Here is a 22818-nt window from a genome sequence, read left to right on the forward strand (position 1 = left end):
GCGATTGATTTTCTATTCAATCGATCGACTTGACTTGGGCTAATGGGCTGAAGCCTTGTACGTGAAGCCCGGGGCTAATCTTCTATCTATCCCAAATTCTGAAAAATTTGCTTCTATACGTACAGGTGCTAGTTGGGCCACGCCTGGGGCTACAGCCCCAGTTGCCCCAGGCCCAATTTCGCCGTCCCAGTCCATGTGAGCCGGGACCTGGAATCTTCCCCTCTCTCCACCCCAAGGGAGAAAATTCCCCACTTCAGTCTCCGCACCCAGCGTCGATGCCTCTCCGCCGCCGCCTCCTAGGTCTGTCCGGCGGCCTCCGCCGCTCGCTCGCCACAGCCGCCACGCATCCCCCGTGGGCCATGATCAACCGCACGGTGGAGGTCGTCGAAGCGCCGAGCGCGGACGTGCGCCTCGCCGAGCCACCGCTCGTCTCCGAGCTATGCGTCCCGGAGCGCCTCGTCAAGACCAGGGGCAGCCCCGACCCCGACGGCGACGTCGTTCAGTCGCTCGCCGGCGGCGTCTTCGCCGCGAGCGGCGACGGCCTCCTCTTCCTCTCCTGCCTAGACCTGCGCTCCACCGCTCCCGGCGCCTCTCGGGTGCGCCTGCATCCCTCCGGCCTCGACCCCACCCACGTCCCCAGCGTCACGCGCCTCGTCTGCAACCCTCTCACCCGCGAGCTTCGTCGCCTCCCGGACTCCGGCTTCGACCCTGTGGGCGACGTCCTGTGCGGCCTCAACATGGGCCTCCTCACCCAAGCCGATCGCGGGCACGGGCCGCCTGACAAGTTCGCCGTCGCCGACCTGCGGCAGGGGAACCACATGCTCCGGTTTCTCTCGGAAACAGGCAAGTGGGAGAACGTCGCGCTCTCGCCGTGCCAGGTCCCACTTGCGCGGCGGCAGCCAGTGACGCCAGACCAGGCGACGCTGGCATTCGGCGGTCGCCTGTGGTGGATCGACTTGTCCTGGGGCGCAATCTCCGCCGACCCGTTCAGCGACCGGCCGGAGCTCTCCTTCGTCGAGCTGCCGAGGGGCAGCGTGCTGCCGGCTGGCGCGCAGAAAGAAGCGTTTCGCCGAGGGAGCTTGCTGCCTGACGCTGAGGGCAGGGCGTGGTGGAAGCAGGCGTCCTTCAGTTACCGGCGCATGGGTGTCAGCGAAGGGCGGCTGCGGTACGTCGAGGTCTCTCACGAGGAACCGTTTCTTCTCAGATCCTTTGTTCTCGACGACGAAGGCACTGGCTGGACGCTGGAGCACCGGGTGGTGCTCAACAAGCTCTGGGGCAGCACCATGGGACTACCTTTACAGGAGAGGGGGTCGACACGCATTTTCCTTATTGACCCGCTTAATGCCAATGTCGTTTACCTCACGGCTCACAGGATTGCCGTCGTCGCCGTGGACATGGACAGGCAGGAGGTGATTGGATGTTATCCCTATAGAAGCGACCTCTGTATGCCATGCGTCCTTCCACCGTGGCTTCGATCGAGCCGGATCCCTTCTGCAGGTATTCACTCGCTCGTTTTAGTTGCTAGATTGCATATTTCTCAGGTTTAGTTTCGCATTTTGATGTGCAATGCATGAGATACTTTTGTCTCTACATAACAAAATCACTCGAAAATGACTAACACGCACGATTAGTAACAATTGGATCTCAAATAAAAGTTCTCTGGATGAAAGTCCCTTGGCTCCTGCTTTTTACAGAAATCCCAAAGAAAATTGTTATTGGTGGTTTGTATGAGAAGATCCAATGCACTGATCTAGTGGCACTTCTATTACAATTCTCTTTTTGTGTTTAGTACTTTGGGGTGGACCTGAAGTTTCAATCTCAAATCTCTTCTCGACTTGAAACTTCCAACCTTTTGTCATCTCTACATGTTATCCTGGTCTGGAAGTGTTTATCTTGAAACATACTCCCTCTGTCCCAAAATAAGTGTCTTGAGCTTAGTACAAATTTGTACTAGAGCTAGTACAAAGTTGAGACACTTATTTTGGGACGGAGGGAGTATCTAGGTAGTGTCAGTGATTTGCCTCTTGAACAGTTTTTTCCAAGTTTTGGATGCTTTCTAGCTTACAAGTCCGAATAATCTTACGCTGGTCGGTGCTGCTGCATATTCTGGGTTATGAAGCTGTACCATATATTCTGAGAACTGTTTTGTTAAATGACATGATGTATTCTGAGTTATGAAGCTGTCCATATATTCTCAGAACTGTTTCGTTAAATGACATGATGTATTCGATTAGAGTCCTCCTTTTCGGTAAAAAGAGTTATCTGCAGGCTTGTAATTTACACCGCATGTTCTACATTTAATTTCTGCCTACACAATTTCATTTAGAAGGATTTAATGATGTTATATCCATTTTAATAATGTGTCTACACTACTCTCAAGTGTTAAACAAATATATTCTTCAAATTGCTGTGTTGTGGCTTATGGGTCATTCTTTTCTAGTGAACGTGCTCTAAGTGTCATTCTTTTCTAGCTCAATTTCTTGTATCCAATGCACATAAATCTATACCTTTACAAATTATGTTGTCTTAGTGTTGCTATTCTTCAAATTCTTGTGCATTGATCAAATGAACCCTTTTCAGGCAAGAAGTATGTTGAGAAAAACAAGACTCTGGCAGATGTTCTAGTTCGTTTACAAAGCCACTAGAAGGTACCAATTTAGACATTTAGCGAATCTCTATTACTTTCCTTCAGCTGATGCTTCATTACTGATTGTTAGTTGTATCTCATCCAGCCACAAATTTTGGATTCCGCATTCACATATCTCTTACTCAATTCATGCAGTTTGTGGATCTGGAAAACAGTGATGTGCATATGTGCCGATTACTACTACTATTTTTAACTGATTTTCTCTGTTTGTCCAACGTATTGTTATCCTTCATACTCCTACCTGTTTGTCATTGGTTGAGTTATAGTTGGTATTTTAGTGGAATTAGTAATGTTTGCTAGGTATGGAGACTAGTAACAAATTTTACTCCATAGAATGATTATTTTGTTGAAGTGTGCTACCCGAACTTGTTCTTCCATTCATATTTTTGTGGCAGCGACTTGTGCTAGCTGCCAAAAAGTGTCATTTGGTGTCTCAGCATGGAAGTTTGATCCTGGTGTATTAGTGTTTCTGAGCTAGCAGTCATGATCTTGTTCATCATGGTGAGCACCGTACAAGGGCCTGAAGGATTTCTCGCCCTGTCATCAGGATGACCGTTATCTTTTCTTTCCCTGAAATATTTTCACCAACCATTTGAGGACCGGAACTGAAGCTTGATAACTGCATATTACCAATTGTCGTTGTGTAATTTTCTGGTGCAACCAAAAGTCGGATAGAAAATAAACATGTTGCCAGACCGACTTTCTATTTAAGTTTCGGAAATGCACATAGATAGAATAGTGAAGCATTTTTGTTTACCCAAGATTGTTTCTCAGGGGAAAGTAAAGCTGGGATACCAGCAGAAGCTGGACAGCCCCCATTCAGGTCACTCATTGTTCAGGCAACAAAAGATATCTAAAAGAAATTGTCAGAACAACAGTTCACTTAACCGTATTAATTAGTAAATACAGTTTCCATGTAACCTTAACCCCCATGTTACTCACACAGAAGGAAAAATGTGGTGCTTGTATCTAATATTCCTTAATTTTACCCTCAGGTTTCTTAAAACTAAGGTGCTGGTGCTCTAATCAACTAGGAGGCTCATGGTGGTAGCTTAGTATGCTGGGGCGAAATCTGGAGAAGCCTGTGTTTTTGGGGTGCTGATCAACTCACTGTATCTTGGTTCGTTGGAGATGTGGTACTTCTGTCAGACTTTTGGTTCGCTCCAGTATCTGCCGTAAACACCAGTAAGATGGTTCATTCGTCACAAAATTGGTGCCCCTGCAATGTTTACTCTGATGAGATATTTAGGGACCTCTGCTTCTGCCATAGGTGCTGAACTGACTATTTGATGGAACGGTTCAGTATTCGCTGCCCTGAGCTATGTAGTAGTAGTATAATTTTGTGCCAATCGGTCGTGCATTGAACTCGTTTAAGTGAGAAGGATGAAATGAGATTGCTTTTTGCGCCTTGATGGCTCTTAATTCAGAAGGATGAAATGAGTATGCGGAGTTCACATCTGTACCAGCCTATGTGCTGTGCTACACTTTTTTTTTTTTGAGGGTGCTGTGCTACACTTTTGCTGTAGTCGTTTTTTCTTAATAATTGTTACTCCCTCCGTCCCATAATGTAAGATGTTTTTTGACACTACACTAGTGTCAAAAAATGTCTTATATTATGAGACGGAGGGAGTACTTGTTTTTAAAATATTTTTTGAAACGTATCTTTTTAATATTATGATACTGTTTATCTTGGAGGGGAGGAGGAAGAAATAAGCGGCCGCATCTTATGTTTTCAAAACTTATTAAATTGGTCTTTCAGACTGGGCTGGATAGCATTGCACATGGCCTCCTAGTTTTAGGGAGGCCCAGGCCCCGAACATTTCAGCGGGCAAAAATGGCGCCGTTGAGCTCAGCCTATGGGCCAACAGCTGTTCAAACACTCGGAGTGGCTATTCCAAACACGGATGCTGGTTCGTGGACTACACGGCAAGGTTGAAATCAGCTTTTTTGTTTGAGGGAAGGTTGAAATCAGCTATATGTGTTTTATACGAAGAAAGAAAAAAGGCTTGTGTAAAATGCAGAAAAAAAAAAAGGCCCAACACCAATAGCTTCGAATTTTGGCGGGAAAAAGGTGACGTCATAGGCACAGCCGATGGGAAACAGCTGTTCAAACGTTGAGGCATGCCTCGGCTTCTGCGAGAAGCCTTTACAGGCGTACGGCCATTCCTAATACGGAAATCTGCGCATAGACCACAACCCACTAGACCGTCACACTGACAAGTGGGCCCGGGAGACATCTTCCAGTCGAGTACCCGGTGGAACGACCACAGGCTGGTTTCCTCCCGCGCCCCCCCCCCCGGGTCCATGTGAACCCTCTGCTCTCCTCTCTCCCACGGCGCACCGAGTGTACAGTCCACACCACACCACACAAGCCAAGGAAATTCCCCACCGCGATGCCTCTCCGCCGCCGCCTCCTAGGTCTATCTGCCGCCGTCTCCGGCGCCCTCCGCCGCTCGCTCGCAACGGCCGCCACGCACCCCCCGTGGGTCATGCTCAGCCGCGCGGCGCAGGTCGTCGGAGCGCCGAGCGCGGCCGCGCGCCTCGCCGAGCCGCCGCACGTCTCCGAACTGCGCCTCCCGGAACACGTCATCGAGGCCTTCCCGCCCCCCGACAGAGACGTCCTGCAAATGCTCTCCGGCGCCATCTCCAGCGCGAGCGGCGACGGCCTCCTCTTCCTCTCCGTCCTAAACGCGCGCTTCACCCCTCCCGCCGCCGGCGAGCAGGGCGCCGGTCGTGCGAGCACGCACCCCGCCGTCTTCGACCCCGCCCACGCGCCCCGCGTCACACGCCTCGTCTGCAACCCTCTCACCCGCGAGCCATCCCGCCTCCCGGACTTCGTCTCCGACCCCAAGTACGATTTCATGCTTGCCACCCAGATGTACATGGGCGTGGTCACCCAAGCAGACCGCGGGCAGGGGGCACCGGACAGGTTCGTCGCTGCCTTGCTGAACGGGGAGGAGATGCTCCGATTCCGTTCGGAAGCAGGGGAGTGGGAGGCCGTGACGCTCTCGCCGTGCTTTTTCCCACTTCCGCGGCCGCGGAGAGTGACGCTGGACCAGGAGACGGTGGCATTCGGCGGCCGCCTGTGGTGGGTCGACTTGTCCTGGGGCGCACTCTCCGCCGACCCGTTCAGCGACCGGCCGGAGCTCTCCTTCGTCGAGCTGCCGAGGGGCAGCGTGCTGCCTGAAGGCGCGCAGGACCAAGCGAGGATGCACACACCCTTCAGGTACCGGCGCTTGGGTGTCAGCCAAGGGCGGCTGCGCTACGTCGAGGTCTCTCGGGAGGAACCGTTCCTTCTCAGCTCCTTCGTGCTCGACGACGAGGGCAGCGGCTGGATGCAGGAGCACCGGGTGGTGCTCAACAAGCTCTGGGCGAGCCACATGTCCCTGCCCTTACAGCAGGGGGCGACGACACGCATTGTCCTCATTGACCCAGTTAATGCCAACCTCGTTTACCTCGCAGTTGACACGCTAGCCGTCGTCGCCGTGGACATGGACAGGGAGGAGGTGATTGGGAGTTATCCGTACACCGACGTCGCCTGCATACCATGTGTTCTTCCACCCTGGCTCGGATCAAGCCGGATCCCTTGTGCAGGAGGTGACTCGCTTGTTTAGTTTGCTAGATTACATACTTTTCAGCGCAATATACATAATACTTTTGTCTACATAACCTGATCACTCAATAATGACTAATACACGTGATTAGTAACAATTGTTTCTTCACTGTGTTTGTTAACAATTGGATGTCAAATGTTGTTTTTATGGTCGAACGACCCTTGGGTTCAGTTTCTTATAGAAAGCCCAAAGAAGACTGTTATTGTTCGTTTGTATGAGAAATGGCAATGCACTGATCTAATCGCACTTGTATTATATTCGCATTTGGTAATAGAATGGTGGAGGTACTTGGGGGTGGGGTCTCAAGTTTCAATCCCAATTTTTTCCTAGACTTACAACACCTGGTCATATCTACATTTTATCCTGGTCAGAAAGAGTTTTGTGTCAGTGATTTGGTTTTGAACAGAAATTTAGCAACTTTTGGTTGCTTTATAGCTTACAAGTTCGAATAATCTTATCTGGTCATTGCTGGCGCAGACTCTCAATTACGACATTGTCCATATTTTCTGAGAACTGTCGCGTAAAAAGGACCTGATTAGAGTCCTCCTTTTTCAAAAAAAGAGAGTTACCTCTACCTGCAGGCTTTGAATATGCAATTTACACTGCATGTTCTACATTTAATTTTGTGCCTCTATAATTCGACCATTGAAGGATTTTATGATGTTTTATCCATTTTAATCACGCCTTCTCTAAAAATAATAATAATAAAAAATAAATAATCACACGTATACAACCAAGTGTTATCGTCAAAATAAATATATTCATCAAATTATGTTGTGGCTTATGGGCACACTCTGATCGATACTTGTTAACCTGCTCTAAGTATCATTTTTTTCCTAGCTCAACTTTTTATATGCAATGCACATAAATCTACACTGTTATATATTATATTGTCTTAGTGTTGTTGTTTTCAAATTCTTGTGCGTTGACCAAATGAACCTTTTTCAGGAAGGAAGTTCGTTCGGAAAAACAAGACTCCGGTAGATGTCGTAGCTTATTCCGACAGCTACTACAAAAGATGAAGGTACCAATTTACACATTCAGTGAATCTATATTTACTTTCCTTCAGTTGATGCTTCATTGCTGACTGTTAGTTGTATCTCATTCAGTCACATGTTTGGGATGCTGCATTCTTTTGACACATATCTCTTACTCAATTCATGTAGTTTATGGATTCGGAAAACATTGATGTGTGTTTATTGCTGATGATTACTACTATTTTGAATTGATTTATTCTGTTGTCCAATGTATTGTTACCCCTAATACCGTCATGTCATTGGTTGGGTTATAATTGGTGTTTTAGTGGAATTGGTAATATTTGCTAGGAATGAAGACTTGTGACATATTTACTCTCAGAATGGCTACTCCATTCATATTCTTGTGGTAGTAACTTGCGCTAGCTGCCAAAAAATGTCATTTGGTGTCTCAGCATGGAACTTTGATCCCGGTGTATGCATTAGTGTTTCTGAACTAGCAGGCATGTAACTTGGATCCCGGTGTATATGTGGTATTGTAGATATAAATAGTTTTCTCCATAAATTTGGTCAAAGTTTGACTTTTCAAAGTATCTACTGTATATGAACTACATTATGCAAAGGAAGGAGTGCTACTTTGAATTTCTCTGTTCGTCAACGTTCCTTAATACCGGCTTGTCGTTGGTGTTTTAGCTGAACTAGTAATATTTTTTGAATTCTTGAACTAGTATAATATTTACTGGGAACCAAGGCTAGTAACATACTCTCTTTGTTGAATGCCTATTACGTTCAAGTGTGCTACCTGAACTTGTTGTTCCCTTCATATTCTTGTGGTACCAATTGCCCTGGCTGTGAAATTTATCAGTTGGTGTGTCAGCATGGACCTTTTATCCAGGAATATTGGTGTTTTTTGAACTTGTACTCTAGTAGGCATGAAGGATGTAGTCTTGTTCATCATGGTGATCCATGTATACGTGTCTGAAGCATATATTTGTTGGGGAACGTTGCAGAAAATTAAAAATTTTGTACGGTTTCACCAAGATCCATCTATGAGTTCATCTAAGCAACGAGTCAAGGGAGTGAGTTTGCATCTACATACCACTTGTAGATCGCGTGCGGAAGCTTGCAAGGTGATGATGGAGTCGTACTCGACGTGATTCGAATCACCGATGACCAAGTGCTGAACGGACAGCACCTCCGCGTTCAACACACGTACGGGACGGGAGACGTCTCCTCCTTCTTGATCCAGCAAGGGGAAGGAGAGGTTGAGGAAGACAGCTCCACCGGCAGCACGACGGCGTGGTGATGGTGGAGAGGCAGTACTCCGACAGGGCTTCGCCAAGCACACAACGGAGGAGGAGAGGTGTTGGGGAGGGAAGGGATGCGCCTTTGGAGGGTGGTGCGGCTGCCCTCCCCTCACCCCTCTATTTATAGGGGGAAGGGAGAAGGGGGCCGGCCCCTCTAGAACCCATCTAGGGGGGGGGGGGGGGCGGCGGCCAAGGGGAGAGGGGGAGAGGGTGGCTTGCCCCCCAAGCCAAGGGGGCGCCCCCTCTAGGGTTCCCCCTTCAACCCTAGGCGCAAGGGCCCAAGGGAGGGGGTGCGCCCAGCCCATCAGGGGCTGGCTCCCTGCCCCACGCAGCCCATGTGGCCCCCCGGGAGGGGTGGCCCCTCCCGGTGGACCCCCGGAACCCTTCCGGTGGCCCCGGTACAATACCGGTATGACCCCGAAACTTCCCGTTGCCCGTTTGACAACTTCCCATATATAAATCTTTACCTCCGGACCCTTCCGGAGCTCCTCGTGACGTCCGGGATCCCATCCGGGACTCCGAACAACATTCGGTAGTCACATACTAGTCTTCCTAATAACCCTAGCGTCACCGAAGCTTAAGTGTGTAGACCCTACGGGTTCGGGAGACATGCAGACATGACCGAGACGCTCTCAGTTCATTCAGTAGTTTCATTTTGCAGTTTTTCCGCATCACCCATCCTCTTCACATGTTTATTCAAAATCAATCACCATACTTATTACAGTCTCCCTATAATTTAGATTCCCACGTCAACCATACAGATATATTTTTTTGCGATGTGTGCGTCTCTAATGTTCCTTATTTTTTCTCCTTATTTTTTCTCCTCAGGTTTCTTAAAACTAAGAGATGCTGAGTAGGAAGCTGATGGTGGTAGTAGGGGGAATCTGGAGAAGCCTGAATTTTTGGAGTACCGAGCACGATCAATTCACGGTACCACGTTTGCACAGCGTATGTGCTGTAAACGATAGCAAGGCGATTCATTCCTAGCAGAGTTGATGCGTACACATGTTTACTCTGATGGGTGATGAGGAACCTTGTCTAGGGATTTCTGCTTCTGTCATAGGTGTGAACTGACGATTAGTTCGAACGGTTTCAGTGTTCGCTGCACTGGTGGAAAAAGGGCCTTTGGTCGCGGTTCGCAACTGCCATTAGTCGCGGTTGCGCAACCGCGACCGACCTGGCGCGACTAAAGGCCCCCCCCCCTTTAGTCGCGGTTGCTTAAGAACCGCGACTAAAGGCCCGTCCACGTGGGCGCCAGGTGGCCGTCGGGGCGGAGGACCTTTAGTCGCGGTTCTTCTGGCCAACCGCGACTAAAGGCCGCCGCAGGTTTAGGGTTTTAGCCCCCCCCCCCCCTTAAACATGTTTTCTGTTTAATTTGTATTGTTTTATTTCTTTTGTGCTTTATTTTAATTTTGAAGGAGTTTCATATATTCTACGGTACTACATACATGCATATGAATGTACAATTTCAAATAAATTTGAAATTAGAACCAAAAAGAATTCAAGAGGAATATACAATATATATTCAATATCATCGGATGACCATATACAATTTTGAACAAGTTTCCATACATGATTTAATGCATATAAAGTTCTACGTCCTCGTAATAGTGTTCTCCTTTAGGATGGAGGACTTCCCTGCTGAACCATCCATCGGAACCGAGCTTCTGGACTAAGCATCCACCGGAGGTTATTCCTCCGAGCATTGGTATCACTCGGAACCCGCTCAGAGGTGTATCTCCGGATCATCTCACAGACATAGTATCCACATAGATTGGTCTCCGGTGGCTGAATATCCCCAGCATTCTTAGCCTTTAACATTTTGAATTCTAGCTCTTTTTTGAATTCACCGACCTTTGTATCTACGAACCGTCTCCAAACCCTACGAGGCAAAGAAAATTAAATGAACAAGAGAGTTATTAATTAGTTACTTGATATTAGGAAATGAACGAAATAGGCCGATCGATATAGAGCGCAAATGAATGAAAATAATTATTTCTGCAGCATTCTTCTCATGCCGCCCCAAAGCTTTGGATCCATATTCACAGAGTCGTGGACGAGACATTCTGAGGTGTTAACTTTAATTACTAGCAGAATCCAGTGGAACCTGCGGACACGATACATGCACAGTACGTCATGCATAACTCATCGATTAGCCGGCCACATACCATGCATGGAGTAAACAAAAGAGAATGTGCTCAAGACAGAAACACTCACTCAAAATGGTAAGGAAATAGAATATCACTTTTGAGTTCCTGCTTTGTAAGAAACTGCCACAGATCTGCCTCCACGTCGGCGGGGTAACGCTCCAACACATGTCCATTAACGATGTGTGGGTCAATGAACCCAACATCATGGATGTTCCTTACTCTGCATTCCTTAATCTTCATTCTGCATGTATAATAGCGGACACAACAATATTGTTAGGACATATATATAGTGCAGGCAATATGAACGAGATGGGGTAGAAATTAATAAATCACTTACAGAACGTAGCAACTGATGATAGATTTATCGAGCTCGCGCAGATTGAAAAGCTGGAACAATTCACTCAGTTCAATTTGTACATAGTAATGTTTGAAGTGATGCTCATGTCTAACTTCCGCATAAATATATTCTTTGGCGTTTTTATTTTTTATGTAACCCTTGTACCATTTCAGCAGACCTTTCATTTGTGGAGGTAGATCCTTTTCCTGCGCAGGCTCGACGAGAGGCCCATTCTTGACATATGTAATTACTACCTCCTTCACTGGCGCCTCATCAAGGCCTAACAGTTCACGAAGAGTAATACCTAAGTTGGCCGCTTGTTCTCTGGCACTCGTTACAGTCAATCCCTGTGCTGCCGCAGCTTGTATGATCTCGGGGGCATCCGGACAGAAGGCTTCCACTATAAGCGGGGCAATCGATTGTTTACTTTGTTCCCCGAGCTGGGCAACTTGTTTCCCGCTTTTTTTACTTTCGGCCTTCTCCCGCTCTTTGTTCTCCTTGAACATGAGTGCCTGCCTGCGAAGTTCACGTGCATAGTCGTTAGGCAGATTCTTCGCGGCTTGGGACGGTGTGCTCAAAAATGACTTAGCCCACTTCTTTTGCTCATCAGAAAATACTGGCTTGGGCTCGGGCTCTCTTTCTTCTTGCAGTCCGCCTTCCATTTCTCCAAATCAGCAGCCGCGGCCGCGTCGACTTCCTCGGCACTACGTTCCCAAGGCCTTGTGGGGAGAGGCTTCAGTGATGGCTCCGGTACCTTTGTGGTCTTAGGTACATAAGGGTCCGGGTTAATAATCCAGGACTGCTTCTGCTTCTTTGCCGGAGGTGGATTGGGGGGCGGCGTCTGATCACCCGCCGGACGAGGACTGGGGGGCGGCGGCTGATCACCCGCCGGACGTTGTGGACTGGGGGGCGGCGTCGGCTGACGTGACGGAGGTGTAGGTGAACCGCCACCACCACCACCACCACCACCACCACCACCACCGCCACCGCCACCACCACCACCATAGGGGGGTGGACTTGTTGTCCTTGGCGCCTCGCCTGGAAACTTGATAAACTTCTTTTGCCATAGAATGAAATGGCGCTTGACATCTCCAAGTCTTTTCTCCCCTTCAGGTGTAGCAATGTCAATCTCCAGGTCCTCAAACCCTTGGACTATGTCCTCCACCGTGACACGAGCATAGCCATCTTGAATGGGGTTGTTGTGGTGGAGTGCTCCAGGTAAACATGGTAAAGCACTGCCGATGGCTACCTTCATGGACATGTTCCCGATAGGATAATACAGATGACATTCTTTCATCTCCTTTATATCGTCCACGGGGTAGCGAGGAGGCTCCGGTGAAGTAATTTCGACCACCAGAGGCTCCGGTGCAGTAATTTGGACCACCAGAGGCTCCGGTGCAGTAATTTCGATCGTCGGTGCATCTGCACCAGCCGGTGGGGCCTCCGTGGAAGCCACGCTGCTTCTCCGCTGCTGGCTTCCGAGATCCGCTGGATGATCTTCATGCTGCACCCGAGCTGCATCTCTTTCGGCTACTAGTACACTCATGGTTTTCTTCATCACATCCATTTCCGATGCCAACCGCGCCACAACATCTGCTTCCCGATCCATCTTTCTCTTACGGCTTCTGTAACCGTACGGGTCATCGTTCTGGGGGAACCCTATTTTCCACGGAATGTGCCCCATGCCTCGTACACGTCCTCCGTGTTCAGGATTCCCGAGGGCTTTTGTCAGCGCGTCGTTCTCTCTGTTGAACTTGATCTTCCCCTGTTGAGCATCCCTCATTGCGTCAATAAGGGCTTGGGTGGGTTTAATTAATTTGCCCCGGTAAACACACTCCCCTGTCTCCGGGTTCAGCGTTCCCCCATGCCCGTACCACCAGCTTTTGGCCCTTGGGTCCCATCCCTCCGTACCTGGACGGATTCCTCGCGCCCTCAGCTCGTTCTCCATCTTCTCCCACCTAGGCTCCCAAAGGCGATACCCTCCTGGCCCCATAACATGATTGTACTCCTTCTTAGCCGCATTTTCCTTATTTTTTTTCGATATTTGAATGAACTGCTCCGATTTCTTTTGCTTCACAAATTCTGGCCAATCATGTTTCAGTTTCTCATATTGTCCTTTGAAATCCGGAGTCTTGTTCTGCTTGACAAAGTCATGGGCTAGATTTTGCTTGAATTTCCGGAATGCGTCGGCCATCTTATGAAGAGCGAACTGTTTGACTAGCCTCCTCCTCTCCTTGTTTTCCTCAATCTTGTTACCCTCCTCATCGAATTTGTTGTATTCCGGAGGTAGAACGAAATGTTCCATAAGCTTCTTGAAGCAATCTTTTTTTGTTCTCTTATCGACAAAAGTGAAACCATCAATTCGTGCCTTCTTTGGCTCATTCCACTCCTGGACGGTGATCGAGACGTTGTCTCTAACAATGGCTCCGCATTGGCTGACAAACTTGGTGGCGTTCTTGCGGGGCTCCAGCGGCCTGCCGGTTGCACTGTCGACAACCTCGATGGTGCATGTTTCTCCTTGTTTCATCGTCTTGGTTGCGCCACGCTTTGACGACGTACTCGATTGTTTCGACGATCCGGCCGAGGGCTAAAATAAGAAAGAGTCGCGGGCGTTAGTACACACATATTTATTTAAATCAGTTAGTTTGTATCACCAGAGGCTCAATGTATATATATACCTCGGCACCGGAGGTGGTTGCTACTTCCATTTGAAGATCGTCGTTTATCGACGTTTGTTCGGCATCATCTTGCTGACGGCGCCCTTCATCTTCACCGTCAATGTTCAGATAAGAAGAGATATCATCTTCTTCTTCTCCGGTCGGCACATATAGAATATCGCCGTTTATGATGCCGAACATATGTGCTTCACCGTCCGGATCATAGTTGTCCATAATCGGGTCAGCTCTATCGTCCGCCATTATGTCAGTCCTGAAAACATGTAGTAAAAACAAATTAATTAAGTGAAGAAGGGGGGCGGTGGCGGTGGCGAAAGGGCGGTGGCGAAAGGAGGGGGCGTGGAAGGGGTGGGAGAGGGTGTCGCGGTAGAGCGCGAGACGGGGCGGCAGACGACGGCGTCACGGAGAGGGGAGGCGAGGACAACACATTTATAACCCTCGCCGTCCCCTCTCGATCCCTAAAAAAACACCGCGCGCATCGCTGCCCCCCTCGCCGCCCCTCTCCGTATAAACAAATTGTCCGAACAGAGCTTGGAGTAGACTGGCTAGGGTTTGGCCAGGGATGCGGATGGAGACGAATATATGTGGGGTCGGGATGGCCCATGTGCAGGGCGGGGGGTGCTGGCCACACTCTTTTTTCTTTTCTTTTTCATTTCATTTCATTTTTTCTTTTCCTGTTTTTATCCTTTTCATCTTTAAAACAATTCAGTATATCAAAATATAGCAATGAAAAAAGATATTTGAGAAATCATAAAATGTATGTGAATTCAAAAAAATGAATCATAAAATGTTCATGGATACAAAAACATTGTGATTTTGCAAAAAAAAAGGTTTTCAAAAAATATTGATGATTTTGTGGAAAAAACAGGAATAAAAACATATTGTGTATTCAAAAAATGTTTAGGGATTTCAGAATAGTTCACGTATTTAATTTTTTCACTGATTCATGACATATTCGTGAATTTAAAAATTATTCGTGTATTTCAAAAATTGATTTTATTAGACACAAAAAATTCTTTCACGTATTTTCACGTATTTAATTTTAAAAATTCTTTCTTTTTTTCTTCTTCCTTTTTTTTCTTCTTTCTTTTTTTCTTCTGTTGTTTTCTTCCTTTTTCTTTTTTTCTTCCTTTTTCCTTTTTTCTTCCTTTTTTTTTTTTTTCTTCTGTTTTTCTTTTGTTTTCTTCTTCCTTCTTTCTTCTTCTTCCTTTTTCCTTTTTCTTTCTTCTTCTTCTTCCTTTTTCTTCTTCCTTCTTCTTCTTCTGCCGGCGCGCGGAGGACGGCAGGCAGGGCCAGCGGGCGGCGGGCGGCAGGGCGGCGGGCGGCGGGCGGCGGGCGGAGGACGGCAGGGCACGGGCGGAGGGCGGAGGACGGCAGGGCACGGGCGGAGGACGGCAGGGCACGGGCGGCGGGCGGAGGACGGCAGGGCACGGGCGGAGGGCGGCGCTCACTGGGGACGGGGGCGGCGGCGCGCAGGGCTTCGGCGTCGGCGTCGGCGTCGGGGCAGGGCTTCGGCGTCGGCGTCGGCGTCGGGGCAGGGTTCGGCGTCGGCGTCGGCCGGGGCAGCGCTTCGGCGTCGAGAGAGAGGAGAATGGGAAGTGGCAAAACTGCTAAGTGCAGTATTTATAGACGCACCTTTAGTCGCGGTTGGTGTGGCGGACCGCGACTAAAGGTACCCTTTAGTCGCGGCCCGCCACACCAACCGCGACTAAAGGGTACCCTTTAGTCGCGGTCCGCCTCCCCAACCGCGACTAAAGGGTTTTGGCGCCGCTTCCGTTCCCGCGCAGAAAGACCCTTTAGTCGCGGTTGGAGAGGCGGACCGCGACTAAAGGTACCCTTTAGTCGCGGCCCGCCTCCCCAACCGCGACTAAAGGTCTCTGCTAGAACTGGCGCGGTGCGGTGGGATGTTTAGTCCCACCTCGCTAGCCGAGAGGCTTCGACAGTGGTTTATAAGCGCGGTTGCGCTCACCACTTCGAGCTCCTCTCAAATGCAGGCTTACGGGCCTATTCTGTCACTATGTGCCTGTGGGCCTACTGGGCCTTCTGCGGGCCTGAATCCTGGCCCTTTAATGGGTTTCTAGTCGTATTCAGGCCGTGGTGGCCCAGTAGGTGGCATATTTTTTTTTCTTCCTTTTTTCCTTTTTCCTTTTTTCTTCTGTTTTTTTCTTCTGTTTTTTTCTTATGTTTTTCTTCTGTTTGTTTTTTTCTTCTGTTTTTCCTTTTTTCTTCTGTTTTTTTCTTCTGTTTTTTTCTTCCTTTTTCCTTCTTTCTTCTTCTTCCTTTTTCCTTTTAAAATCAGAAAAATAAAACTAATTCATTTTAAAATCTTAAAAATACAATTATATATCAAAAAAAATCAGAAAAATAAAACTAATTCATTTTAAAACCCCTTGAAGGTTCTTCCTTTTTTCCTTTTTCCTTTTTTCTTCTGTTTTTTCTTCTGTTTTTTTCTTATGTTTTTCTTCTGTTTGTTTTTTTCTTCTGTTTTTCCTTTTTTCTTCTGTTTTTTTCTTCTGTTTTTTTCTTCTTTTTTCCTTCTTTCTTCTTCTTCCTTTTTCCTTTTAAAATCAGAAAAATAAAACTAATTCATTTTAAACTCTTAAAAATACAATTATATATCAAAAAAATCAGAAAAATAAAACTAATTCATTTTAAAACCCCTTGAAGGTTTGACAAAAGGTTTGATACAATAAATTATTACACATCATTTCTTCCCTTGTGTCCCTGTTTGCTTACGATTGTGCCGTATCCATGGAGCATCCTCATCATTTAACTTAATGCTTGGGTCGGTGTTCACTTTGAAGGGCGGAATTTCAGCAAACATATTATAATCTTCTGACATGTCTGTCTTGTCCTCCACTCCCACGATGTTTCTTTTCCCTGAAAGAACAATGTGGCGCTTTGGATCATCGCATGATGCACTGATCGTTTTCTTATCTTTCCGTTTCCTCGGTTTGCTACTCATGTCCTTCACATAGAAAACCTGAGCGACATCTTTCGCTAGGACGAATGGTTCGTCAAGGTAACCAAGATTGTTGAAATCCACCATTGTCATTCCGTATTGCTGGTCCACCTTTACCCCACCTCCTGTTAGCTTGAACCATTTGCACCGGAACAAAGGGACCTTAAAGGAGGGTCCATAGTCAAGTTCCCATATCTCCTCTATGTAACCATAATATGTGACCTTTTGCCCATTCTCGGTTGCTGCATCAAAGCGGACACCACTGTTTTGGTTGGTGCTCTTTTTATCTTGGGCGATCGTGTAAAATGTATTCCCATTTATCTCGTACCCTTGGAAAGTCGTTATAGTCGAAGATGGTGTCTTGGCCAACATGTACAGCTGATCTACAACATCATTGTCATTCATTAAATGTTTTCTCAACCAACTGCCGAAAGTCTCCATGTGGGCCTTCCTAATCTAGGATTCAGGGTTCCCCGGGTTGTCCGAGCGTAAAATATTCTTGTGTTTCTCAAAGTACGGAGCCACCAAGCTGGAATTGGCCAGTACAGTGTGGTGTGCTTCAGTCAGAGAATGGCCGTCCATACATATCGTTGATTTCCTTCCGATCGTGCCTTTTCCACTTAGTCTCCCCTCGTGCCGCGATCGAGGAAGACCAATCGGCTTAAGGTCAGGAACAAAGTCAACACAAAACTCAATTACCTCCTCATTTCCATAGCCCTTGGCGATGCTTCCTTCTGGCCTAGCACGGTTACGAACATATTTCTTTAATACTCCCATGAACCTCTCGAAGGGGAACATATTGTGTAGAAATATAGGACCGAGAACGAAAATCTCTTCGACTAGGTGAACCAGGAGGTGCGTCATAATATTGAAGAAGGATGGCGGGAACACCAACTCGAAACTGACAAGGCATTGGATCACATCGTTCTGTAACCGTGGTAGAACTTCTGGATTGATTACCTTCTGAGAGATTGCATTGAGGAATGCACATAGCTTCACAATGGCTACTCGAACATTTTCCGGCAGGAGCCCCCTCAAAGCAATCGGAAGCAATTGCGTCATAATCACGTGGCAGTCGTGAGACTTCAGGTTTTGGAACTTTTTCTCCGCCATGTTTATTATTCCCTTTATATTGGACGAGAATCCAGACGGGACCTTCATACTGCTCAGGCATTCAAAAAAGATGACCTTCTCTTCTTTGGTCAGAGCGTAGCTGGCACGACCTTGAAACCATTCCGGATGCCGGTCATCAGGGTCTTTCAAACGTTGTTGGTCCTGCCGTGCTTCCTTTGTATCATTTGTCTTCCCATACACGCCCAAGAAGCTTAGGAGGTTCACGCAAATATTCTTCGTAACGTGCATCACGTCGATTGCAGAGCGGACATCTAGGACTTTCCAATATTCTAGCTCCCAGAATATAGATTTCTTCTTCCACATGGCTGCGTGCCCGTCAGCTCCCTTCGGAACTGATTGTCCGCCAGGACCCTTTCCAAAGATGACTTTCAAATCCTTGACCATATCAAATACCTCAGCACCAGTGCGTTCCGCAGGCTTCGGCCGGTGATCTGCCTTGCCGTTGTAATGCTTGCCTTTCTTTCTTACTGGATGAATTTTCGGAAGAAATCGACGATGCCCAAGGTACACGTTCTTCTTACAATTTGGCAAATGTACACTTTCAGTCTCATGTAAGCAGTGCGTGCATGCATTGTATCCCTTATTTGACAGTCCCGAAAGGTTACTAAGAGCAGGCCAATCGTTGATGGTTACGAAAAGCAACACTCGTAGGTCAAATTCCTCTTGTTTGTGCTCATCCCACACACGGACACCACCCCACAGCGCCTTTCTGTGATCCTCTAACATGCGATCCAAATTCTCCCTCTCCTTTTCAGTTTCGCAGCGTCTCCGTGCATCAGCAATGGTCCGACCAAGATCATCAACGGGATCATCACGTGCCTCTTCTTCACCTTCCCCTTCACCTTCAGCATCCTCCATGAAAGTATCACCGAAATGAGCAAGATAGCTTTCATCGATGAAATCATCCCCTTCTTCATCTTCTTCCATTATAACCCCTCTTTCTCCATGCTTGGTCCAACAATTATAGCTTGGCATGAAACCGTGCCGAAGCAGATGCATGTGAACATCTCTTGAGGAAGAGTAACCCTTCTGATTCTTACAGATAACACATGGACAGATAACAAAACCCCCCTGCTTGTTCGCATTAGCCACTACGAGGAAATCTTTCAAACCCGTAGTGAACTCGCCGGAGAGTCGGTTACCGTACATCCATTGCCGATTCATCTGCATTATTATAATATAAAATATATAATTAACCATCATGCATTTGTTAAACTAACTAGCTACAAACAATATAAATTAAACAATGAACTGCACACATGCATATTTTATCAATGACACACATGCATGAAAGGTTCAAGTTGCTAACCGCGATCGAGGAGGAAAAAATAAATGAGGAACCTCAAGTGTGGCTCCAACACTTCATATCATGTTTGTTTCACCCTCTTAGGGCATTTCATCAAACACCTTGTGTGCATAAGAGGAACCAAAAGCAAACCTACACCCCCTTGTGAAGCTTGTGAAGAGAAGTGGCACCAAATGGCTAAGTGAGCGTGCTGAACTGGTATATATAGGGGAGGAGCTTTAGTCGCGGTTGGCCTGGCCAACCGCGACTAAAGGCCTTTGCGCACCTTTAGTCGTGGTTGGCCTGGCCAACCGCGACTAAAGCCCCTCACGTGCACCAGCTGGCCACCGAGCGCCCTGGGCCCAGGCCTTTGGTCGCGGTTCGTCTGCCGAACCGCGACTAAAGACTTCATTAGTCGCGGTTCCTACAGTTTCGCGACTAATAGGGCTGGACGGAAGCCTCTTTTTCTACCAGTGCTGCCTGACTATGTACGATTTCGTGCCAAATGATGGTGCGTTGCTCTTGTTAAGTGACAAGGATGAAGTAGGGGCTGCTTGGGCTGATGCCAGTACTTGCTATGCTAGTTACTAGATCGGGAACGCGCCTTGGCGCGAGGGTGCCGGTCTCAGCGTTGTGGTCAAGCAGGTAATGCTCAGTTAGTAGAAATTCAGATTTAACATACGCATTCAAACATGATATAACAAAATAAAGGAAATAAAAAACATTCACATGTGATAGAAGCAAGAAATTATGGAGTTCAACATCAACATGAGATAGGAAGCGCGGCTTGGCTCCATCGGGTATAACCATATCCAACACCGAAACAAATATACTGGAGCATTGCATATAAAATATAACATAGCATGATAGAGGCTCTAAGCATTGCAATACATCAAAGCACTATCTATGAACTGCCCAGGAAAATTTAGAAAATACGATGCCTCTCAGTTCCAATGAGACCTTAACCAGAGAGGTATAGCGGTCCATATCAAGAATGTAGCAGCACATTCAAATTATTAAACAGTAAGCACAATCCATTAAGCATTTATATGAGAATGAAAACAACTCAGAGCAACACACACAATAATTTCCAGTCATATATATCCAACCATAGGGGGCGCGGCTTGCCGCCTGTTGCCCGCCAAACGGCGGGCAACAAAAAATGTTAATCGGTTGAAAAAGCGGTTGATTTCCGCATTCGGTTTCTTTGTGAAGACATAATTCTAAATCATGTTGATGATTGATGAAGAGATAGTCAAGTTTATTCATAGAATGTATTTTGGTATATACAGAGAAACCAACATATCTGCCAATTGGCAGGCAGGATAGCTCTTTTGTATGATCATAACACTGTATTAGAAAAGAGAACGTAGAGATGATACATATTTTGCATGATCACAGCATTCATTCAAAAAAGGGATAGGGCATGGTTTGCCATGCATCACGTGTGAAAATGATGGGCAGATGGAATCAAAGAACAAAATTGACATTTGATAAGGAGAGCATAGAACACTGACAACATTTAACAGGAGGGCATAGCAAAAAGATGTTCCACTGCTTTATGAGGAACAACATGATCAAGCTTGAACTCATATGTTACACGAGTGTAAGCAAAGCCGAAGGCCACACGATTTAAATACTTGGTTCTAAGTAGATGATAGAAGCCTGCCTTTTGACAGATGTAATGACGGTCGGAAGCTGCAGGGAGGAACTTTCAATATGGTGACATATCTTATAGATGATATAGAAAATGACCATAGAAAGTTTAAAGTGAAATGTAAAATAAATCCAAATAATATAATGGGATCGATGTAAACTTGCATAGAAAACTGTTAAATGGCTAATTGCAAATTGGATCAAAGGAGGATGTAGGAGGCAGATGTCCGGCTGGAACTATTCCTATGTATGTAGTTTCAGTTTTAGATTTGTGAGCTACTCCTATGCATCTAGTTTCATCTTAGTGAGAATGCATAATTGACCTTTCAACTTGTTTTGAACACGTCCTATTTGAACTGTAACTTTTTTACCTGATACTTGCACAGATCAAGTAGTACAAATTGGTGAAGAAAAGCTCAGGTATCTGAACCTTTTTGCAAACAAAGTTAAGGTTTACAACGTGAGTTTTATAGCCTAATCTAAAAAATTACAGCTTAATTTAACTTTTACCGCCTAAATTTTATAGATCAAGTAGTACAAGTTGGGGAAAAAGTTCAGGTTTCAGTACCTAACAGGCAAATTGGAACAGAACTAAAAATTCAATAGAAAAGCTCATGTTTCAGTACCTAACAAATGACGAACTGGTTTTCAATGATGGTAACCAAATTGGAATAAAACTTAAGTTCACTAAAAAATTGAACAAAACGTAAGTAAAGTTTGCTGAAAAGTTCACTAAATAACATGAAATGCATAAACATCCAGTACATTATAAGCTCCATCAAAATAGCAAATTCATTTGTTTCAGTACCTAATAGGAAAGCATCGAGCAAGTTTAGTACATAAGAGGTTCAGTACATAAATTTATTAGCTAGTTCATATATGAACTCCAACAAAGTATCCAGTTCATAACAGGGTTAACAGGGAATATTTATGTTGCACATATATGAAGCTGAGTTATAATGGATAAAAGGATGACAACAGATAATAGTGACATTAGAGGGTAAACAGGGCTCGCCGGGCACTAATTATGTTGTAGCACAAAATACTAATAAATAGTAACTCTAAAGATCAGTTAGGGGCTGAGGAAGGAATTGTAATTAGCAATGTCAGAAGATTAAGCAAAGAGGCACTGTGATTATATTGAAAAGAGAGACTCCAGCACCAAATAATTAGATCTTCGGATCATTTAGACATCTGATTAGATTTCTCAAATAAGAAAAATGTAGAAGAGCAATTGTTTAATTCAAGGATACACTCAAACAGTCCAAAATGTTTCATAATGTAAATGATATGATGCTCCCAGGCTTAATGTGAACAAGCACTATGTTGGAATTTAATTTTCAAGATAACACACAACGAACATTGTGATACTGTGGATGTGAATCCTACCAATAGTGTTGTATTTCAATAGTAGAATGTGGTTGTAGTGTTGGACACAAGTTCATTATGATAGATGAGGTCTCATGGCACTACATGCAAATGTAGACCATCTAGGTATCAAATGCACAATAAAGAGCACACAAAAGAAATGCCTGTTTTGGTGAAGATTAACAGTAACTTTGATGTAGTATGAACCTCAAGCTTTCCAAAAAGCGCTCAGTTTGAAATCTGGTAAATTAAACTCCAAGACTAAAATAAACATGTGTAAGTTCAGTTTTGGATGGGCTAATATAGATGGAATCGCCCACCATTTATAGAAATTGATAATTAAATTAACCCCTCTTAGTCTCAGATACACCTCACATGAGCCACTATTTTGTGTTTTTGTACAGACTGGCAATGAACCACTATTTTGGAAGTCTAATACCATAATCACTAAGAGACATATATCAGCGATAGTAATAAGAAAAAACACAATATAAAAAAACATTTTGTAGCAGGGCAGATCAGGATACGATGTGAGAAAATAATTGGTTTGTTCTTCCTTTTGATTTCAACACAATATTCCCTCACTAACATGTTTACCTTCCTCTGCTCCATTCCCAACTGACATATGTCTGCCTGCACAAAGCAACGGATCAGAGAGAATGAATGGCAATAAAAAAATCTGGAATAAAGGTATACCACACTACAATAT

General features: G+C 46.0%; 1 protein-coding gene across 2 annotated transcripts; it reads left to right on the plus strand.

The window, feature by feature from the left end:
• Positions 1-217: 217 nt before the first annotated feature.
• LOC123136663 (uncharacterized) lies at positions 218-4099 on the plus strand. 2 transcript variants are annotated; one of them, XM_044556133.1, is made up of 4 exons: positions 218-1165; positions 1373-1497; positions 2581-2648; positions 3643-4099. In XM_044556133.1, the coding sequence occupies exons 1-3, from the start codon at positions 276-278 to the stop codon at positions 2643-2645; spliced, it is 1080 nt and encodes a 359-aa protein (XP_044412068.1). In that variant the 5' UTR covers positions 218-275; the 3' UTR covers positions 2646-2648; positions 3643-4099. The 2 variants fall into 2 exon arrangements, with proteins under 2 accessions (XP_044412068.1, XP_044412058.1); XM_044556123.1 differs by having other exon boundaries at positions 219-1497.
• Positions 4100-22818: the final 18719 nt, after the last annotated feature.

The sequence above is a fragment of the Triticum aestivum genome, chromosome 1B (genome assembly GCF_018294505.1).
Source record: "Triticum aestivum cultivar Chinese Spring chromosome 1B, IWGSC CS RefSeq v2.1, whole genome shotgun sequence".
NCBI classification, from domain to species: Eukaryota; Viridiplantae; Streptophyta; class Magnoliopsida; order Poales; family Poaceae; genus Triticum; species Triticum aestivum.